General features: G+C 44.1%; 2 protein-coding genes across 4 annotated transcripts in view; one reads left to right on the top strand and one right to left on the bottom strand.

The window, feature by feature from the left end:
* Positions 1-22,319, top strand: part of ANGEL1 (angel homolog 1) — a 304,691-nt gene that overhangs the window by 247,240 nt on the left and 35,132 nt on the right. The gene's annotated exons all lie outside the window — the stretch shown is intronic.
* LRRC74A (leucine rich repeat containing 74A) overlaps positions 1-22,319 on the bottom strand; it is a 48,425-nt gene that overhangs the window by 7,133 nt on the left and 18,973 nt on the right. Inside the window, exons 7-15 of one of the 3 annotated variants that reach the window (XM_030559063.1) lie at positions 22,086-22,167; positions 18,080-18,165; positions 16,782-16,976; positions 16,318-16,413; positions 13,183-13,326; positions 10,910-11,017; positions 10,043-10,128; positions 5,125-5,220; positions 4,520-4,644 (exon numbers count right to left, since the gene is read on the bottom strand). In XM_030559063.1, coding sequence (XP_030414923.1) covers positions 5,202-5,220; positions 10,043-10,128; positions 10,910-11,017; positions 13,183-13,326; positions 16,318-16,413; positions 16,782-16,976; positions 18,080-18,165; positions 22,086-22,167 — 816 coding nt within the window. In that variant the 3' untranslated portion in view covers positions 4,520-4,644; positions 5,125-5,201. The other 2 variants (XM_030559064.1, XM_030559065.1) reach the window with 2 other exon arrangements.

The raw sequence follows: 22,319 nt of genomic DNA on the forward strand, positions 1-22,319 counted from the left end.
CCGGAGCCGCGGACCAACGGACCTCCGCAGGCACGACTGCGGCAGGTCAACTGGAGCCGCCTGCCGCCCCCCTGGCAAAATGCCGCCCCCCGAATAATCCTGGTGCCCTAGGTGATTGCCTAGGCTGCCTAAACGGTGGCGCCGGCCCTGGTAACAAGTCTGTGTTTCTCAAGACATCAGGAGGCAGGGGCCTGAAGTTTAAGTCTTCCATTCTGGCTATTATTATTATTAGTTTAATGTAGCACCCATGATGTCCTAGTTGCTTTCCATCCATACAAGAATAGATGGTTCCTGCCCCAGAACGCTCACATTTTCAGGCCTGATTGACAGACAGATTTTGAACTGGTCTAACTATTTCAGACAGGAGTGGGATTATTTTTTATCAAAATAGCTATGCCAGTACATCCCTGGTGTGGATGCAGTTATACTGGTATGAAGGTATAAAGGTGCCTCATACCTGTATAGCTTTTTTCCCTTCCCAGGAGATGGGGTGGGGGTGTTCTACTGTTTTAACTATACAGCATAGTTAAAACAACATAATGTATGTATGTAGACAATCCCTAAAGAAGGATAGACAGACACAGACTGAAGTCAGGGATTTTCTCTACAAATCAAGAAGCTTCACTTCAGTCACGTACATGCCAATTGTAAATGCTTCCCCTTTAACTACCTCATTGCTCAAAGCCTCTCACTCTGTGCTATACAACATAGAGTCCTTGCAGAAAGCAGGATTTAGGTATTAATTTGTATGGAAAACATTAGGTCTTTATTTTCAAATTGTTTGTTTTTTAATTTTTGTAAATCTGTAAAAATTTTTGCTCTTGCAAGAAAATAAAAATAACATTCAGATATTACTTGTTATTTATCAAAACATAATGACCATAAAAGCCAAATATCATAACAGATTCAGTAATAAAATCATGATAATCATTTTTCCCAATATTTAATGTAAGTATCATGTACTGCAATCAAGCCAGTGCCTCATTTGTCTTGTTCCATCATCACGATTCTCCTTCTTCACTGGTCTCATTTGTGCCTACTATTCTGGGGGCTCTTACTAGGTGTCTACTGAAATTTTTCTAAAAAAGTCTTGATCCTGTAAATGCTGCTGCCCCGGGACACTCACTGAAGTCTTTGGAAGCCAGGGAGCTCTGAGGCCCAACTTGTTTAACTTTCTTTCTTTGTAAATTCCAATACTAATGGTTGAAATTTCATTGGGTAAAAGGAGAAACAGACTCATTTGTACATATGTTAAGAGAGTACTCAGACTGGTGTATTTTGAACACAGAAATCACATCTAGTCCTTCTAAGGTTTTATTTGTTGTGTACCCATATTTTATATACATTAAGCCTGATTCTCCTCTCATCTACACTGATGTAAATCAGGAGAAACTCCATTAAATTCAGTACATTTACAGAGGAGTAAAACAAATAAAACAAGTTCAAGTAAGAGGACAATTGGGCCCATTATGTGTTTATGTGTATATATAAATTAAAATGTACACGCATATAGATGGGGCTGGGAGGGATAAAGGACTACTGCAAGCTGAAACAGGAGAATGTGAAACAAGCTTTTCCTGAAGAACAACCAACTTGTAACAATTGATGCAAACTCTAACAATGTTAAAGAAAATTAGGCATCTTTTACAGACTTTGTATGCTCAGCTTCATCCAATGCCCTCTGTTCCATCACACGTAAACATCAAGATTGGTTTGATGAAAACGACATAGGGGAACTACTGAAAGAGAAACAGCAGTTACATAAAGCCTATTTAGAAGACAGCACTTCAACATCTAAGAAGCCAGCCTTCAACAACATCAAAAGGCCTGTCCAATGCAACTTAGAAAGATGGAAAACTCATGGCTAAGCAACAAGGCAGATTAAATTCAGTCCTACCCAGACAGGAATGACATTGAAGAACTTCTGTGATGCTCTGAGGACAATCTACGGGCCACGGTCATCAGGAACATCTCAAATACTGAGAGCTGATGTCACCACACTGCTCACTGATAAAGAAAAGATACTACAAAGGTGGGCAGAACACTTTAACCACATCCTCAATCAACAGTCACCTATTAGTGAGACGGCAAATGATTGACCGCCCCAGATTTATATCAACATATCTCGTGCTGATCTCTCAATGCTGATTGAAACTATGAAAATGATTGACCTGCTGTCAAATGGCAAAGCACCTGGAGCAGATGCTATACCAGCTGAAGTCTACAAGGCCAGAGGCTCACACATGGCTCTGAAACTGACTCAATTTTTCCAGTCAATGTGGACTTAAGGAACTATATCCCAGGAGTACAAGGATGCATCCATCGTCCACTTGTACAAGTGGAAAGGCAACAGACAATCCTACAACAGCTATTGCAGCATTTCCCTGTTGTCAGTAGCTGGCAAAATTCTTGACAGAATTCTGCTGAATCACCTTATGCAACCTGCACCAGGAAAGCCTTATGTATAGTCTACTATCACAGTGAATGGCCAAACCCTCCTGGCAGTGGACAAGTTCACCTGCCTCAGCAGTACACCCTCATGTGCAATTCACATCAATGATGAAACCAATGCCAAAATTACCAAAGCAAGTGTGGCCTTTGGCAGACTACGTGCACGTGTTAGAGCATAGAGGCATTAGTCAACAAACAAATCTGAAGGTCTACAAAGACGTATTGCCAACTTTGATGTATGCATGAGAAACCTGTATGGTGTACAGCGACGATGCTATAAAGCTGAATCATTTTCACATGGTCTATCTGAGGAAACTGATGAGGATAAGATGGCAAGACAAGGTCCCAGATACTGAGGTTCTCATATGGGCAGACATTCCAAGCATCCATACTCTGTTGATGAAATCACAGATGAGATGGGCAGGCCATGTCACCAGAATGTCAGATGAGCAACTGCCAAAGAAGATCTTTTATGGTGAGCTAAAGGAGGGAGGCCAAAAGAAATGTTGCAAGGACTTCGTCAAGTTATCCTTGGAGCGGTTCAACACTGATCCAGAGTTTTGGGAAGATCTTGCTCATGATCGTGCTACCTGGCACAGCCTCATCCATGCTGGAGCTACAGTCTGTGACAGGGGTAGGCAATCTATGGCACATGTGCCAAAGGTGGCACGCGAGCTGATTTTCAGTGGCACTCACACTGCCTGGGTCCTGGCACCGGTCCATGGGGCTCTGCATTTTAATTTAATTTTAAATGAAGCTTCTTAAACATTTTAAAAACCTTATCTACTTTACATACAACAATAGTTTAGTTATATATTACAGACTTCTAAAAAGAGACCTTCTAAAATGTTAAAATGTATTACTGGCACGCGAAACCTTAAATTAGAGTGAATAAGTGAAGACTCGGCACAGCACGTCTGAAAGGTTGCCGACCCCTATTCTATGAGCAGAGGAGAACTGCTGAGGCAGAGCAGAAGCATCAGCAGCATAAATCTCACAACAGCAGCACGTCTGCTCTTAACCAAGCAACCCATAGCAGGATCTATTGTTTAATTTGCCAAAGGCAATTCAAAGCTCAAATTGGCTGATCAGCCACTCATGTGTTCACAGAAACCAAACCAACCAGTTATATCATGGTCATCTTCGAATTCTAAGTATGAACAACAACAACAACGAGCCTCTAACTGCCAGAAGCTGGGTCTGGACAACAGGGGATGAATCATTCAATAATCACCCTGTTCTGTTTATTCTCTCTGAAGCATCTGGCACAAGCCACTGCCAGAAGACATGATCCTGGGCTAGATGAACCATTGGTCTGACCCAGTCTGGCCGTTCTAGTGTTCTTTGCAACCACAAGGGCTACAGACCAATTTTCTAATGCCAGTTTAAATTTTGCAGTTTTGTGTCTCCCCTCACAATTAACACATCTTTGGGCCACAGCCTGGGTCTCAGTCCCAAGGTTGAGAAAGAGAACCAACAATCACATCCACTTGAGGTACCCGAAATCACCTAGCATTCAAGGGGAGCACACCCAGGACACTCCTACCCATCCAGCACTCTAACCCAGGGAGCACTGTAACTCAAGGCACTGTCAGGTACAACACCCTAACTAGAGGAGCAAACCCAGGGTACCAACAGCTCACCCAGTACTTGAGATAGTGAAGCATGCTTACCTATTCCATCTAACTTGTTCATCAAAGCATTTACACTGTGCGCATCACTGTGGTATGTGACTGCCTGAACACCAGGTTCACCTTTGTTTTGTCATCACTTCAGCTTCCAGGTGACTGTGAGCTAGAATGTGGAGTCCCCCTGTCCCCTATGGTGCTGGGTATTATTTCCCCTCACCTGAGTGTATGTGAGAGGTGTGAATTTTAGTAGCTTGCACTTGGCTAAGTAGGGCATTTCTGTAGCACAGCACAGATGAACTGCAGTGAAAAGTAGATAGAAGAAAAGGGATGGGTTTGTTACCAGGAAATAAACCACACACATCCCTATGTACTATCACCCTCTGAGACTCCCATCACCACTTCCCTGACCCCTTGTTGGGCTGGTCATTTCCCATCACCTCAGTCTTGTCATTTGGATGACTTAGCACTGTGCCCATGCTTCTGTGGTGATGAGGCAGCATGGCAGTTCCTGGCCAAGTAGTGGGACTCGTGAGCAGAACGTCTGGTCTCCCGTGGCATCACCCTATAAGAAGTGGCATTGTCACTAGACTGGCCCTTGGAGTATGTTCTGGTCTCCCGTGACATCACCCTGTAAGAAGTGGCATTGTTACTAGACTGGGCCTTGGAGTATGTTTCCAGGTCAGAGGTTGCTATGATGTACTGGGAGTGGGTTTGGGCTTCTGAGATGCTGAGGTTGGGCTGGGAGTAAAATTTCACTTCCAGGTCAGAGGTTGACATGCCCCGTGAGGCCGAATGTGGTTCACTCTGGGACAGCTGATGGCTGGAGGGGCCCTTTTGCTCACTGAATGCTGGCTCAGCAGAGTTCTGGCTGCTTGTGGATTCCTCGGTGATGGCTGGTTGGCACCATGAGCTGAGAGAAGTGGTTGGGAAGTGGGCAAGGTCAGACTTGGGCAGTGCCAGAGGCTTCTGGCCAGAACACATCACCAGGGAACTGCGTGATGTGACCATTTCCACGGCAATCTTGAAAGTCTGCAGCACTTACTCACACTTGTGCTTCTCCTTCTTCTGCCGTGACTCTTCCCTCCTTAGCTGCCACCGCTGGTCTCGTACCATCTGCTTCTATGTGTCCACTAGGCTCCTGTGTAGCAAGAGATAGTGAAGGGGGGGGGGCAGAGAAAATGGGAAGAAAACAAAAGGTTATTGTGGTTGTAGACATCCACGTGTTCCCTCAGGGTGCAGAGCTCTATAGTTAAGGGCAACTTGCTGCTCCCTATTGCCTGGGTCCATTCTCTTTTCTGGCCACAGGCAGGAGGCTCTAGATACTGATGAGCCCAAAACACTATCTTGGATTCGTGTTCTCATGCTTTGGCTCCCTTTGAAGCATACACTGTCAAAATCTTGCAGATGCTACTGCCCCCACACATCTGAGAGGGTCAGTGTACTGCAGCCTATGCTCTCTGTGCAGTGCAGTGTGGCGGCACAGGCAAGAGCTGTGGGATTCTGTCTGGACTGGAGCTGGGTGACATTTTTCAGATGAAACTTTTTTTCACCAAAGGCAGACTCCGATCGACCAAAACATTCTGTGAATTTGTATTGAACTGGCTGACTTGTTTCAGTTAAAAAAAAACAACCCAAAAGCCCAAAAATGTTTTTACTTTTTGATTTGAAACAATGTTTTGTTTAAAATGTTTTAAAAATTCCTAGAAATTAAAGAGTAAAATAAATACTTTCTCTGTGATTTCAAATTGTTTATTTTGTGCATTTGAGTGCACTATGGGTACAGTCAGTTTCACTGATTCCCTGTATAGTCAATCAGGGCCTGAGCCTGCAGGCATTTACTGCCAGGCCTAGTGATTACTACTGAGTAGTACCATAGGGCCTGGTTCTCTGCTGCCCTGTATCTATGTAATAATTTACACCTGTGCAAACTGAATGTGAAGTGGGTATAACATACTATTAAATCACCATACTATCATTCTAACACTTCCCCAACTTTGCATTCAGTTTGTATTGGTGTAAGTTACTACATAGATTGTAAACTCTTTGGGTTAGGGACTGTCTTTTTGTTCTGTGTTTGTACAGCACCTAACACAGTGGGGTCCTGGTTCATGACTGGGACTTCCTGGCACTATGATGATGATGATTAGTAATAATAATAATAAAAAGAAGCATAGGGCAACAGAGGATCAGGTCTATTGATTTCAGTGGTCCTACTTATGCTATCTTGCACTAGGCCCGGCAGTAACTGCTTGAAGGATTGGATCCTTACTTAGTCAGTTTGCCTTGTCATTTGAGTGGATCTTTCACATAGCAACAGAGGAGAGAAAAACATTTTCTAAAAATAGAAAAAACGTAAAACTACAAACAGTAGCAAGGGCTGTCAGGGACTGATGTAGTTTCAAGCACTATATCTAACACTCTTTAAAAAGTTTAGTAGGCGGCAAGGTGATGGTTGTAGAAATTACAGAGGCCCAGGACACCATGGTTGGAGTGAATGCAAGATTGTCTTTATTTTCTGTTTACCAAACTCTTAGTTCCTTGTTATATGCCCACTATGTAATAGTGACCTCTCTGAATAGTGGCTATAAACATTCACCTCTAACAAAATAATGGTATTTCTTTACCTTTATCCCACAATTCTAAGTTATACCCGCGTGGAGCACCCTACATAATTCCTCTTTCTCAGCATTTACACCCCACAGTTACTTCTAAACTGTCATCATGACTACCTTAGTCATATCTTAGCCAAACTACCTATTTAGCTTTTAATCTTTCTTCATAAATCAACACCTCCAGCCCCTAATCATGTTTGTTTCTGATTTCCCTCAAGTGTCTCTCTAATATTATTAATTATTTAGTTTGTAGTAGCATCCACCATGTGGCTGGTGCTTTCCAAATACAGAGGAAGTCTTAGTCCCTGTCCTGAAGAGCATATATTCTTGCAAATCAAAGACAAACAAAGGAAGGGAGAAAGGGATACCAAATATAAGCAGAGACATCTGGTGAGATGGGGCTTTCAGATCATTAGCTACAAGCTTGTTGTAACACAAGAACCAGCGGTCACCCAACAAAATTAATAGGCAGCAGGCTAAAAACAAACAAAAGGAAGTACTTTGTCACACAACGCATAATCAGCTTGTAGAACTCATTGTCAGGGCATGTTGTGAAGGCCAAAACTAACTAGGTTTAAAAAAGAATTAGATAAATTCATGGAGGATAGGTCCACCAATGGGTATTAGCCAAGATGGTCAGGGATGCAACGCTCTGGGTGTCCCTTGCCTCTGACTGCTAGAAGGTGGGTGTGGACAACAGGAGATGGATTACTCAGTAATTGCCCTGTTTTGTTCATTCCCTCTGAAGCACCTGGCACTGGCTGCAGTGCGAAGGCACGATACTGGGCTGATGGACCATTGGTCTAATCCAGTATGGCCATTCTTACGTTCTTTTTAATTAAACATTAATTTCCTCTCCACTCATCATCTCTCCACTGTTCAACCACTCAGTGTGCACACACAGAAATCCCTAACTTCAATTCCAGTGTCCTTACATTTCATCTTCCCAGCATTCAACCCATTGCCTCCACATAAAATTTGAGGGGATTATTTAAACTAGGATCTGGGGGAGAGTTGATGGCAGCAGAGAAGCTCTCAGGTCAGACAAAGGCATCTGCTCGGGATAAAGATACCAGTAAGAGAAAGGACAAAATGTATTGGAGGAGAGAGAGATTGAGAACACAGAGGTAAATTCTGGAAAAGTAATAGAATTATGATGATAGTGATCTAATGCTTGGAGATCGTTCTTGTGTTGAGTGTGACTGTTGCCTCAGTTTCCAGCTTCATTTCTTTTAAGAGTTTGCATTGTTGTGAGGAAATACACTTGAGTAACCTTAACTGTAAGTCAATGGAGTTTTTGGATGGGAATTTTGGTGGGGGCAGAAGTTAAGACTTACCAGATAGTAATTGCCAGGATCATTCTTCTTTCTTTTTTTGACAATTGATTCCCCCATAGCTTTTTTCCAATCCTCTAGTACAGCAATTCCCCAGTTGTCCAAAATTTGTTAGCAGCACAGTCAATTTTTAGCAACTCTCCAAACATCCTAAAGTACATTTCATCTGGATATGCTAATCTGTACCTGTTCATATTTTCCAAGATATTACCTGTTTATCATATTTAAAAGTTCTCCATTACTTCTTAGTTATTGTCAGACTGCTTCATTTTTCTTGTTAAAGATTTTAAAAAGCAATTCAGTATCCCAGCAATTTTAGGTCTGTCATGGATTTCATCCCACTCCTGCCTTTCTAGTATATCTCTCCCCCTGGATATATTTGTTTAAACCCTTATTCCTCTTAATCCTTTTGGCAGCATTAAGTGTGGCTGTTCCTCTCTTTAATTCTCCTCCTGCCTTCAACGTCCCTGTATCAAGGCTGCTAAGATCTGTCTGGTGGTGTCTGACCTTGACCACACTTCTCCAGAAAGGGAGCAATAGTAGCATATAACTCCACAGGACTCCCCCATTACAGCCCTCCTTCTCCTTCTCCCTCTCTGCAAATAAGTGCGGCACTCTCAGATTGTGGAGCAAGATGCGCTTGTACGTGGCCTCTCATGGAGCTATATTCTCACCCCTTGGTCAACAGGACTATACTACAACCTTCACAAACTTCTCCCAGACATGTAGGGGAATGTAAACTTTATTTTCTAGATTCAGTAGCCTTGACTATCAAAAGTCCCACATTCCTCTACTTTTCCAAGCCATGGGTCATTTTGTTTTAGCTTCTTTCCAGCACTTATCCTTCCACCTTTCACCAGCTGACCTGCCTCCTGGCTTCTCTCCTAAGGTTCCTCCTCCTCCTCCTCTTCTTTAGGCTTCTGTGCTGGCTGCTTCTCTTTTAAATAACTGATTTCAAAGGTGAAAGAAGAGAAATCAGGATTTAAAACCAGTTTAATGAACCTCCTCCCTCCTCCCTCCTCCTAGATGCCTGAAAGATACTGAGAAGGCCATGAAAACATTGTCTGAGATGGGAGCGACCTGGACATCAAAGTTAGACCTGTCCCATCTCTTGGCTACATGTGTGACAGTAACGCTATGGCACATGAAATAGACCCACCTGGATAGGAATAGATTAACATTTGCAAAACTGGCCCATGTGCTTCAGACCTTAAATGTAGGCTACAATATGAAATATTTAAAATCCATGGTGGTGTTTGAAGGGTGAGAATATTCAGGCAAAATTATCAGAGCTTTGAGATCATCAGTCGCATCTGAGACTGCAAATCTAGGGGCAATTTCCATTCCCAGGACAAGTGACTTGGCCTGCAGCTCCTAACAGCCTTGGAGTGTCTGAGCACTCAGAGTCTCAGAACTTCCACACTACTGCTGTAGGCTAATATTTATTCAAAATTATGGAAGGCACTGAGGTTTGAAAGCAGGTTTGGTGAGAAGTCCGGGACACTTAAGAAGAAGGATCATAGAAGGACGCAAAGAAATAGAGGTCTCAGGATGGAACAGAGGGTCTTAAAATAGAGATTTGCTGCCTTTCTGGAATCTTCTCCTGGGTTTCAGAGTGGAGAGTGATGCTGAGATGATACCTGGAGAGTCCATAACTGTCACACAACATGTGCAGCAGTGAAAATGCCATTCCGCTGTGAGATTCATGCCATTTCACAGCAGGCTTGGGAAACATGAGGGATTTCGTGGTATATGAGAAGAGTGCAGAAAAATATAGAACTTCTGGCCTGGATCAAAAGGGTTACTATGCATACAGCTGGTAATCTCACCTCTAGACTACCAAAAATGCAGTCTGTAACATGTGATATGGATCCCTGAATGATCATGTGCCCTAGCTGTGTCCTCCCCTCCAGAGCGAACTAGTATAGGTTCATTCAGTGTCAATCAGAACTGAGACAAATAAAGAAAAGAAGAAAATGAGAGAGAAAGCAAGTGCAGGAGATGCTTCACTTACCTGTAATCCACCATTCCGGTCCGGTGCCGGTCCAATTTGTGCACCAGTTCTCCAATCTGGGCTCGATCTAGTGGAATTCTTGATTGCTGGTTGGAGAAGGGAGAAAGGAGACTTGTGATTATCTCCCCTTCTGTGGCTCCCAGTGGCTGAAATACAAGTGGTGCCAGACAGCCTGGCTTCTTTGCACACAGAACTTTTTTTACCAGCATGGGAAGCGTTTACTATTTAATAACTAGGTGAATAGCCTGGAGCAATTAGAAAGGGAGGGAAGAATTTCACCAGGTGGCAGTATTCCCTTACCGAGGATTCAAGAAAAAATGCATTTTTTTTGCACCTCTTGTTTGTCAGGTGTAAATAGGATTAACATTGAACTGTGGATGCTTTCTCACAGGCACAATGTTGAACTGATCACCAGTTAGAGCCAAGGAGGGATTTTTCCTCAAGATGTGTCGGCAGGGACTGGAGTGGCTTGGCTTTTTCCCATAGCACTGAGCAGAGATTCTCCATAAAATCCAATAGACATATTCCACACAATTAGTCTCCTTTCATCATCTATGTTTCTTTTAAGTATCCTGGAGGAACCAGGATAGGTGGGAGTTGGAATCCTGGGATTTTACATGGTTAATGTTATTCCAGAATGGATCCATGGCTATTTTGCCATCCACATCAGATATTAGGTCTTGTGGCATTTCCTCTGGGCCTCGTTCAGGGGTAAGTGTTTCTCATGGCACATGTGGAGTTAGCCTAGTGGTGTGAGCTTCCTCTCAGCAGAACTCAACAAGCCCCATCTGGGGGCTTCAGCAATGTGAGCTTCGTCATAACAACACCCTGTCCTGAGAAAATTAGAGGACACTTTCTGAAGCACACCTGCATCATGGCTTTCCGGAATTCTGCCACAGGGATCTTCATACTTCCATTTTTGTCCATATTTCTAAAGAAATCCCAGAGTCTCAACTTGTGCTCATCTAAGTAATTCTAGGAGAAGCAGAGAAACAAAGATAAAACTTCCCTAGGGAGACTATTCTGCAGTCTAGTGTTTCTCTAGGTATTTATACTGTGCTCATTATTGTGGTATCTGAGCATCTAATGGAGCCCTTCATTTTGATTTTCAGGCTAAATTTTCCTTTACTCAGGTTCATCCCATTCTTCCTACCTAGACCTCATTGGAACAACCCTAAATAATTCTTCTGTCTCCTTGTTCTTCATCCTTCAAATATTTATATATAATTCTCAAGACCCCACTCCACAAGTCATTGTTTGATAAAATGATAAATAAATATTTAGTTCTTTGGATCTTTCCTCCAAAGTCAATCCCTTCCTCCAGGTGCCTGATTATTTTTATTGGTCTTCTCTGAACTCTCTACAGTCTGACAATGTCTTACTGGTCCCAAGGAGTCCAGACCTGAATGCAGTATTCCAGGAGAAATGGGCTAGAGTGGCATTGAGAAGTGAAGTCAGGAAAGTAACTGAAGTACTTCTCTGATGGATTGTATTTACTGGGGAACAACCTATCCTATATTCTTAATTACTGAGGGACAATCTACACTCATTACTATATTTGCTTTCCACAAGCTACTTTTAGTATAACTTTTTATGAGTATTTGGAATGCTTGGATATTTAGATGCTAATATTTAAACTATATTGTTAAATTTATCAGCCTTAATTTGGGATATTGCAGATTATGTACCATCTGTATTTTATGACTTTTTAAACCAAACTTTGTACTTTTGGATAATTTAAGCATTATACCCAGATGTATATAAACTCTTTCTTTAACTCATGTATTAGATAATTTTAACATTAGCTTTAATAATTTTTTTTTATTCCTGATGCCATGCAGCGAGGAACTAGCATTTTCTTGCTGTAAGCTGTGGTGCTTCTGCACATGCAACCCAAAACAGCTTTGTCTATTTTTGATATCATATTCTATTGCAAACATATGTCGTCTTTGCTGTTAACTCACATCCCAGGTCTGTGTTGGTCATCAAGATCTGTAGGCGCAGTGAACAGTTCTCTGTGACTCTCACCACCTCTCCCATCTTCAGTGCAACCAGCTATTCCAAGTGCACCCAGGTTGTACACTAGGGCTCCTAACACCTTGTATAGATCCCAGCACACTTATTTAAAGCCACATATACAGTGTCGCAGAGGCTAACTAGCTAATATTCTGCTCAGCCATTAAGGAATGCAGCCAGATTAGTAATAGCAGCCTGATCGTGAAAACTTTTTTTATACAGATCACTTTCTTTTTGTGGATACAGACTCACACGGCTACTACTCTGAAACAGGTTTGATGGTATGACTCTCCTGTCCCAGCAAGGGGGACATCGCCACCTGCTGTCACTTGTAGAAATTACAGGCCTTTGAAAATAACCATATATATAGTTTCTGGCAATATTTGTTAATAAATAATATAATATCTTGTATTTATATAGCTTAATCTTGAAGACTCCAAAAGGGGTCCTATTCAGTTCAACTGGGGTAGTGAGGGTTTTGTGATGATCTGAACTGAGATCCACCAGCATGTTTTAGACAGCATATCCAACACCCATCAGTTGGATAAAGGAGCACTACTGTCAGGTGATTATAGAATAGGACTGGGAATCAGAAGAGCTGGGTTATTATTCTCAACTCTGCCACTGACTTGCTGTGTGAAATTAAGCAAGCCATTTAACTTCCTTGTGCCTCAGTTTTCTCATCTGTAAAACACAGATAATACTGACACATATCTGTAAAGTGCTTTGAAATCCTTGGATTGAAGATGTCATACAAAGTCACAGAATTATTATTACTAATGATTTTTAGTCACTAATGACCTGAGTGAGATTCAAACCATCAGACTAGAGATTAAAAAAAAGTTTTTATCTATTCAGATGTCAGACTCCTGTGAGCCATCCAATCCCCAGCCATGTGTTTCCCCTAAAAAACAGAAAGATTTGCTAAGTAATTCTACATGGAATTAAATGTGTGACTGTGGAATGCTCCATTTCACAATACAAGAGGAGACTGCGTGGCCTCTTCTGAAGGGTCCTATACTGGCTGAATTTTCTGCTGAGAAGAAAGCTCAGCCCTCCCTGCAGTAGCCCAGAGTTTGTGCACTAGGTGTGAAGAGACTATGGAGCCAGTCTGGACTGCTCACCTGAATCAGCTTCATGGGGTCTGGACGCTGTTCAGGCTTCTTGGAGATGAAGCCTCGAACCCCACCATAGATGACATCTAATTCAGGGTGCACCTGACACACCACATCCAGCAGCTTGAGGAAGCTTCCATTCACAAGCACATTCTAATGTAGGGGAAAGAGAACACTACACTCAGCACAGGCATCCCAGCCATATAGTCCAGCCTGCCTGAGGGTTTAATGAAAGCAAGAAACCTCCTGTATTAATGAACCCCATCTTATCTCAATATTAACTATGCTCCCCATGCCTCATACCTTTTTTCCTCCCCACACTTCACTTTAGTGGATCCCACTGGGGGCCCAAGACTCTTCAGTGCTTCAGCCTCTAAGCATATGTTCCCTTTCTTTATCCTCACCACCTATCACCACTTCTGATACACAAAATTTACTTCAGTTTGACACAAGACAAATGCCTATCAAGCTGAAACACATCTGCCACCTTGCTCAAATAGTTGGTCATCAGAAGATTACTGAGAGATGGTCCCTTCCCCACTTGGTCAACATATGACCTGCTCATTATTGCTTGGCTTTCTGCAGAAAAAAAATTATTAAAACTGTGATCTAAAGTCAAAGGGGTTAGTTTCTCCAATAATGCCTCTTTACAGTCCAACCTACAGGGACAGGGGAATCTGGGAGGGGGTTGAGTTTCACCTGACACCTAGAATTTTCAGTGCTTTTCATAAAACTCTGTTTCGTTATGTATATAGCTGTGCGTGGATACACAAATGTGTATCCAAATCTGATCTGCTATCCACAAAAATGATCTGCAGATATCCACATCCACAGATATTTGCGGGTTTGCAGGGCTCTACAGTGGGGGCCAGGCTGAGGCTCCGAGGCATCCCCCCTGCCTAAGCCCAGTTGGGGAGAGCTGTGTGTGCAGCTGTGGGAAGCCCGCATGGTGTCAGGGACCTTCCGCCTGCCCTCGTCTGGATGGGGAACCTGGGGGATGAGGACACTGCCAGGGACTGCTCTCAGCCCCTCATCCACACTGCAAGCAGGTGGAGAGTCCACCATGGCTCCTCACAACTCCCCGGCTGGGCTTCATGCTGTGGAGCTGCCCAGGGGCTGCTTGGGCCCCCCACCCAGGGCAGGTGGAGGGTCTGCTACAGCTCCCCACAGCTGCCTGCTCTTACTGTGGCTGAGCTGCAGCTCTGAGCCACCCTCCCTTCCTGGCTGGAGCCAGGCCGGGGAGAGCCACATTGGCAGCTGTGGGGAGCTGTGGCAGACCCTCCACCTGCCCTGGGCGGGGGGCCCAAGCAGCCCCCTACCCAGTGTCCTAGCTCTCTGCCCAGGGCAAGTGGAGGGACCCAGGCTCCCCACAGATGCCAGTGTGACTCTCCCTGACCTGGCTCTGGCAGGGAGGGGGGTGGCTCGAAGCCGCAGCCTGGCCACGATAAGAGCCAGGCTGGCAGCTGTTGAGAGCTGCGGCGGAGGCCCAAGCAGCCCCTCACCCAGTGTCCCTGACCTCCAGGCACCCGACCAGGGCAGGTGAAGGATCCATACCATGGTTCCTCACAGTGGCCTGCCTGGCTTTTACCATCAGAGTCTTGTGCGGATACAAAATTTCTATCTGCATTCATGCTGCTATTCGCAGAAATGGTCCATGGATATAAAGTGGATACCCATGGTTTTGCAGGGCTCTAAGTATGTAGTGCTAGCTAAAGGTTACATATTGGCAGTATCTGGAGACTGAGAGTTTGGTTTTCAGAGATGCTGAGCAGCTGCAGTGCTCATTGATTTTGATGGAGTAGTGGGGGCTCAGCATTTCTGAAAATCAAACTTAAGTCAACTATCCCCAGAGCAGGTGTAGCAAGAACAACACTAATACAATATTCTTTCTTAAGGTTTTATAGCTACCTGTAGGGGGTAAACCTTCATATTGATGCAAAAATAGTTATTAATGAAATAATTGGTTTTTTTTATATTAGGTTATTACAAACTTGTCTTTGCCTTTACCGAAATTTTTAAGAGGCACTTAAAATTATTTTCCTACACATTATGCTTGGAGAATATGATTGCTCAAATGCTTGTTAGTTGCTTATTTGATTATATAAAACATCAAGCTAGGTAAGGAGATTCCTGGAGGCCTTGGCTTTCTGTCAGTGTGACAGGCTTCCAAAGCTCAAGGAAAATAACACCATGTTTACTACCCCAAGTGAACCTACCAAGACTCTGAAATTCATCTTGATACCTTCTATTTTGCTTTAGTATTTCATACTATTTTCCTTTATCATATGATTTAGTATTAGTTATTGTCATTCATGTTTTGTATAGAATATTTGATATGTCTTCACTGGCAATTTGTAAATGCTATAAGTGGTAGACTGTGTAAAAGAATGTAAGGAGGATTAATGCTTAGGATGTGTTATCCAGAGATAAACTAAGAAATCAGAAAAATGGGCCTTTTCACCCTTTCCTCTGCAAAGAAAATAACCTCTTGGTTTCAGTCCCACGCAAAGGATTCTAGAAAAAATTCTTGTTGAAAATGATTTCTCTTATAGACATTCTAAAGTCTTAGTTCTCCAAGTGATAAGGAAATATTTATGATTGGGAAACGGCGTGGGCTGAGGGACATACTGGCCGCCACTTCCTGCAGCCCCCATTGGCCTGGAGCAGCGAACCGCGGCCACTGGGAGCTGTGATTGGCTAAACCTGCGGGCACGGTAGGTAAACAAACCACCAGGGGCCTTCCCTGAACAAGCGGTGGTCCTAGTTTTAGAACCACTGCTCTACTATACTGCCCTGGAAGGTCATATTGTAGCATGAGAAGGGAGTTTAGCCTCCAAGGTGAACTCATGCTTTGTCCTCTTTTCTGAGATTGCAGCCAAGATGGTCAATTACTGCTAACTGTGATGGTGATATGGATAACTATCTACCAGGAACTAGATTGAGACCTCGCAACTTCCACTCATGCCATTGAAGAGCTGTTAAATAGTAACTTTTTGTCACTGGTAACTGGAGCTGAACTAATACAGGTAACCCCGAAGACAGAACTCAAAGAGTTCTGAAAAGGTTTAGCGCTAGAATTCAGGTGGCTCCAAAAGGTTCTAATGCATATATTTTGGGACTTTACCAACCCTAACACCATCTTACTGAGATGTTGATCTCTTCTATCTTGGATTTTGGATTCTTCCTGATGGATGTGACAAGCGCAACAGCACCCTCTACAGTTAGGGGATTATGAGACAGCTGTGGTGGGAGACAAATGGAAACAAATTAGGAAGAGAATTTCACTTCCCGGTAATAAGTGTGGGTGTATCTCTTTCCCCCTCAGTTTAGACTTTTGGAGGGTCATGGCCCAACTGTGCCCTTTCAACAAGTTTATCTTCATTATCTGTCCATCTTGTCACCTTCTCATTAAACTCTGCAAAGCCAACTACAGGAATACATTCTGGTCACCTCCTCCTTCTCCTCCTTTGCCTGTCTCTTGCCTAGCACAAAACCAATTGCTCTCCATTTCAGCTTAGGCATCTCATACCAGAGTTTTCCTCGCCCCCTGGCTCAGGGTTTTCCACTCCCTTCCCTTACTCCTAGCACAATTCAGGCTTTGTCTTTACCTTCAAGATTTTGAGATTTCCATTGACCTCTAGCCCCTTGGCCAGTTTCCCAGCCCCTTCATTGTTGATATGGTTGCTGCTGATGTCCAGTTGGACCAGAATGTTGTTGAGTTTGAGAGCTTCTCCAAGGGCCAAAGCCCCTTCATTCCCAAAGCCATTCCATGAGAGGTCAAGTATCTTCAGAGTTCCATTGACCTCCAGAAAGAGAAGAGAAATCACCACTGGCATCACAGCCATTGCAAATCCAGCTGATGCATCAATCTATTCCTCCTGTGAAGCCCCCTTTCATGACTGAGGCAGTGAACCAACTGGGGACTTAAGACCTCTGCCTGCTTCTTCACTGTTGTCTTTGCCAGATAGAATTCTACCTATGTCAGTGGCCTCACAGCAGAACCTAGCAAATGCCAGCTGGGGCTCCAGCAGTGTGAGTTTCCTCACAGATGTGACCTACCAGTGCCAGCCCTGAGCACAGTGATACAAAATTCTTCCCAGCAGTGCTGAATGGGACTGCACTGTGTGAGCTAACCAGGGCCAGCCCACAGCCCACTGGTGTGAACTTCCTCCCAGCACTGATGGTCAGTGCCCTCTAGGACTACATTTGTGTGAGCTACCAAATCCAGCCCAGACTTCAGTGATGTGAGTTTCCTCTCAGCACTGCTCTTATTATTACCAGCGGAAACTCCCCACTAAAGGCTTTCTCTCAGGGGTGCCCTTTATGCTAGAGTGCGTTGTCTTTTACATGCTATTCTGAAAATAGGTGATTATGAAAAGGCCAAGCAGCACCCATGAAGCAGTACACTGGAGAGGGAGGTGCTGTGCCTGAATAGTTTTTCATGAATCATGTTAGCCATTACGTCATCATCAGACAGACTTTGGCTCAGGTATGGGTGATGTTTGAGAGCGTGGGTAGGGAGGTGAATCTGTGCCTCTGCCCAAAGAGTGATCTCTGAAGCAGATTAATCTAAAGTAAACTAAAGCTTGACAGATGAGAAGCCTAGATGAGGGGTCATTGGGAGTATGTGTCATGGGAGAAGACCCCTTTGTCAGAGGAGGGTATGGATGGGAGTATCTGTTGTTTCTCTGTTGCTAGGTTTTGAGTGTTGCCTAAAGTTGACCCCTCGGTAAAATTAGAGGGGCATAGGTTATTGGCAAACACAGGAAGTTGAATGGCTAGTGATGATATAAAAGAACCATTAGCAGAACAAGGGCAAACCAGTGCTTCAGCCAGGACATGCCAACCTTCCAAGCTCAGCTAACAATCAGGGTCAGGTGTATCGCTGTTCAGGAGGGAGGCTTACTCTGAGACCAGTGCCCAATGCCACAGCCCCCTTCATCCGCAAGTGGTTCCAGCTCAGGTTCAGAAACTCCAGTGCTTCATTGTTGGCTGAGGAGGAAGAAAAGAGATGTTAGCTGAAGAAGGAGAATGAACAGAAATGCATTTTAAAAGGCACTAGAGATTCATGTTATTGAAGGAGTGGGGAGACATGAGGTAATCCCAGACACATACCATCAGGGCTGGCTCCAGCATTTTTTGCTGCCCCAAGCGGCAAATACAATGGACCACAAGCGGCAAAAAAAAAAAAAAGTGATTGGCGGCAATTCGGTGGCAGGTCCTTATCTCCAAGAGGGACTGAGGGACTCGCTGCCGAATTGCTGCTGAAGACCTGGACGTGTCACACCTTTCCGTTGGCCGCCCCAAGCACCTGCTTGCTGTGCTGGTGCCTGGAGCCGGCCCTGCACACCATACAATACGTGCTACAAATGAACACAGATAGATAAATAATATGGCTAGACACACATGGTAAGCATGCTCACAGACAGACTCATACAGTCTCTCTCTCAACCACACCAGCACACATTTACAGTTACTACACACTGAGCTGCATACAGATACATGTACAAATACATGCAAATATATTCATACAAAAGACTCTCCATTTCCCCATCTCCCAAGACACTAGACCAGGGGTAGGCAACCTATGGCACGTGTGCCGAAGGAGGCACGCAAGCTGATTTTCAGTGGCACTCACACTGCCTGGGTCCTGGCCACCAGTCCATGGGGCTCTGCATTTTAAGTTAATTTTAAATGAAGCATCTTAAACATTTTAAAAACCTTATCTACTTTACATACAACAATAGTTTAGTTATATATTATAGATATATAGAAAGAAACCTTCTAAAAACATTAAAATGTATTACTGGCATGCAAAACCTTAAATTAGAGTGAATAAATGAAGACTCGGCACAGCACTTCTGAAAGGTTGCCGACCCCTGCACTAGACACAGACTGCAGAAACAGGCTACAGACACTATTAGGGATCTTAAAGGAATAATAACACATCCTATGTTAGAGAAACAACCTGCTGCTGCTACCCTCCGTATTGATTCCACACTGGACAGTACTGCTGCCGTCCCCACTAATAACACCCCCATCACTGATACATGATAGTGATACCAGGGACCACTGCCCCTTCCTCCAGTAGGAATCTGATAGTGGCTTGAGCACCAAATACTCCTCTTGTAAGGTGTGTGTGACAGACTGACAATTTCCTGCAATGTCATGAATGAACTTTATTTATTTAAGTTAAACCTTATTAAATTAGATTCAGTACCTTTGTGGTCCATTGTATTAAATATGCAGCTGTGTATGTGTTAGTGGGGAATTGTCTGTAACTGCTCTAAGGAGACTGACTAATGCCCTCTATGGAAGGGATTAGGAACTTCAAAGGACTTTTTGGAATAATACGGGTAGAGTGGATTTCCTAAGAAGTACCTGGGATTAAGGGGAATGCAAATGACCTACTTGGAATCCACCCTTTTGAGCCCTGTCCAGGGAGGAAAACCCATTGTCTACTAATTACTTGCTCCTGGAAATTCCTGATCAAAGACCCCTGAACTGTATAAAGGGTGGACTAAACATGTTATGAGTGTGTTTGTTCTGAGCTGAAGCTGTGATGAATTTGAAACCACAAGAAAACCCCTGGTGGAGATTGAAGGATTGCTCCTGCCAGAGGCCATGTAAGGGTTGGGGTGATCTCTGATAAAATTATTAGCATGTGTGTAGGTTCTTTTATTGTTTTTAATATTTTATCTGTAATGCTTTGACCTTAAGAATCAAATAGATTTGCTCAGAAAGAACTGTATGGTAACTTGTAGCTGTGAGCAGTCACACCGTTAATCATCTCTGAAGAGAAATCAAGCAAGCGTGCTTGGGCAGCCTGTTTGCACCCAGAAGTAGCTCAGTCAGAATGGAGTGAGATACAGGAAAGACAACAGTTGGGGAGCTAGAGGCCTGGGAGAGGATGCCCTTGTTGGCCTACTGAGGGGAAATACAGGTGCAGTTGCCCTGAGCTGTGACAGTGTGTAGTGGAGCTCTCCGAGTTGGTAGCTGGTCCTGTGAGGCCCAAGAGTGCTCTGTACAAGGGGAGAGCATGAAATAGCTTATGCTCCAGATGCTTTTTGGAGCAGGGCAGGCCCAGCAACATTCTGAGGGCTATCAACCTGATCAGAAAAGCAGAGATGCCACTGAAGAGCAGCTTAAGTTCCAGAGCCCAGATTCCTCCACCAAACAATTGCTAAGAGACCAAGAAAAAAGGGTTGCTACAGGTCCATCAACAACATGAACTGACTTGCAGAAGGTGAAACCTGCCTCTGTTTTAACTTTAGCCAGAGTCTCCGTGCTCACCAGAGAATCTGAAGAGCAGAGAATATGTTGGTGATGCAGGGTACGACTCCACTTCGAGCTGGAGGTGTAATTTTCAGATCGAGGAGGCAGAAGAACACAGTTTCTCTGGCTTATGCAAAGAACATGTTACACTGGATAGGTGAGGGAAGGGAGATGGTTAATACTAGTGGACGCTCACTTTCTGTAACAGATGGGTGGGATTCTCCCTCCTGCACACACACAAAAGCAAGACACACTCTGCCTGCAGCTGATTAGCTATCAAATAGAAATTCAACCCTTTGTGTCAGATATACACAGCTGTATGTGTGCCTGTGCCAGTCCAGCTGCAAAGCATGGCACATGGTAGCAATTTTACTCAGGTAGGATGTGTGTGAATCCTTTAGTGCTGTGTGTGAATCCACTAGTGAGAGAGGAGTCCTGCTACAGTATTGGGAAATGACCTCTGATTGGGGTGAGAAGCTTGCTGCTAACAGTTCCTGTCTGATTTTATGATGATTCTCCATGGACAGCAGTTTGGATCCCAGCAGCTGGCAGGTTTATCCAACTTAAAAAAAATCTATAAAAATGGTTTTGCAAAGATCTTTTCATTTTGTGCCTCAATGGAGCTGGAAGGAAGGACATTTATTTCCATGGGAGAGCTGGGCTCAGACACAGGCTCTGCTTGCTTTGTGAGGGCTCCTGTTTATCTTTAGACCCCATTTTCCCACTGGATTAACTAAGGTGCAAACACAGTCCCTTCTCACTCATCACAGGATTGAATTTATTGGTCTTCTAAAGACCTGAGCTGATCCTAATAGTAAATCCATGATGTTGGAAACACTGAATCAGGAAAATGAAAGTGTTATTTGGACCAAAGAAAGGATTTTGGTATAGTTTAAGGGAGCACTGTGTGGTTAAAAAGCATACATTTGCTGCCAAGGGGCCACTGTGACAGACAGGCAGAAATGCTAAGAGAAAGAGAGAGATTTGTAAAGATCTTTCCCTGTGACACTATTAGCACTTGAGATTTGGATTTTGGCAGATTGAGAAGTCTCAGCCCCAAGGATGTTGAGAGAGCAGGGCCGGCTCCAGGCACCAGTTAAGGAAGCAGGTCTTTGGGGCGTCCAATACAAAGGGGCGGCTGTCCATCTGCTCTTGGGGCAGCATGTCTGGGTCTTCTGCTGGAATTTAGTGGGGAGTCTCTCAGTCCCTCTCTTCCTCTTTCAGCTGCCAGTAAAGTGATGCCAAAGAGAAGAGAGGGAGTGAAGGACCCGCTGCCGAACTGCCGCCAAAGAATGGAGCGGCGCGATTGAGCTGCTGCCGACTAAAGTGCTGCCGATTGGCTTTTTTTTTTTTTTTTTTGCCACTTGAGGCAGCAGAAAACCTGGAGCCGGCCCTGTGAGAGAGTCACCCAAAGTAATATGGAATTAAGGGTGAATCAGTGGCTCAGCCAGGAGGGTTAAAGCCCTAACTCCCAGTCCTTTACAGTAGCCATCAGGCCCCACAGCCTTCTTGCTGTAAAATGTAAGAAAAGTGGTGGATTCACTTCTGCATCAGGGCTGGCCCCCAGAGGTCTCTAAGGGAAAGGATGCCTGTACTGACTGCCCAGCTGGCTCTGTGGAAGTAATGAGTGGTGTTACCTAACATCTGTCCCAGATGCTCTCCTCCCTTCTCAGAGAACTCATTGTGGCTGAGGTCCAGCTCCTTCACTCGGTAATTGCCCTATGGAGAGACATAATGCAGAGAGAATCAGATCTTCCATCCAGCTGCAGTCAGCTGCCATCCTAAGACCCCAGAAGAAAATGAAATATAGGCTCTCAGCTATTCAAGTGCACAGCAGTTTGTCAGCACGGAGATAGAGGATTATGATTCCC

This window comes from Gopherus evgoodei, chromosome 4 (assembly GCF_007399415.2).
Source record: "Gopherus evgoodei ecotype Sinaloan lineage chromosome 4, rGopEvg1_v1.p, whole genome shotgun sequence".
Classification (NCBI taxonomy): Eukaryota; Metazoa; Chordata; order Testudines; family Testudinidae; genus Gopherus; species Gopherus evgoodei.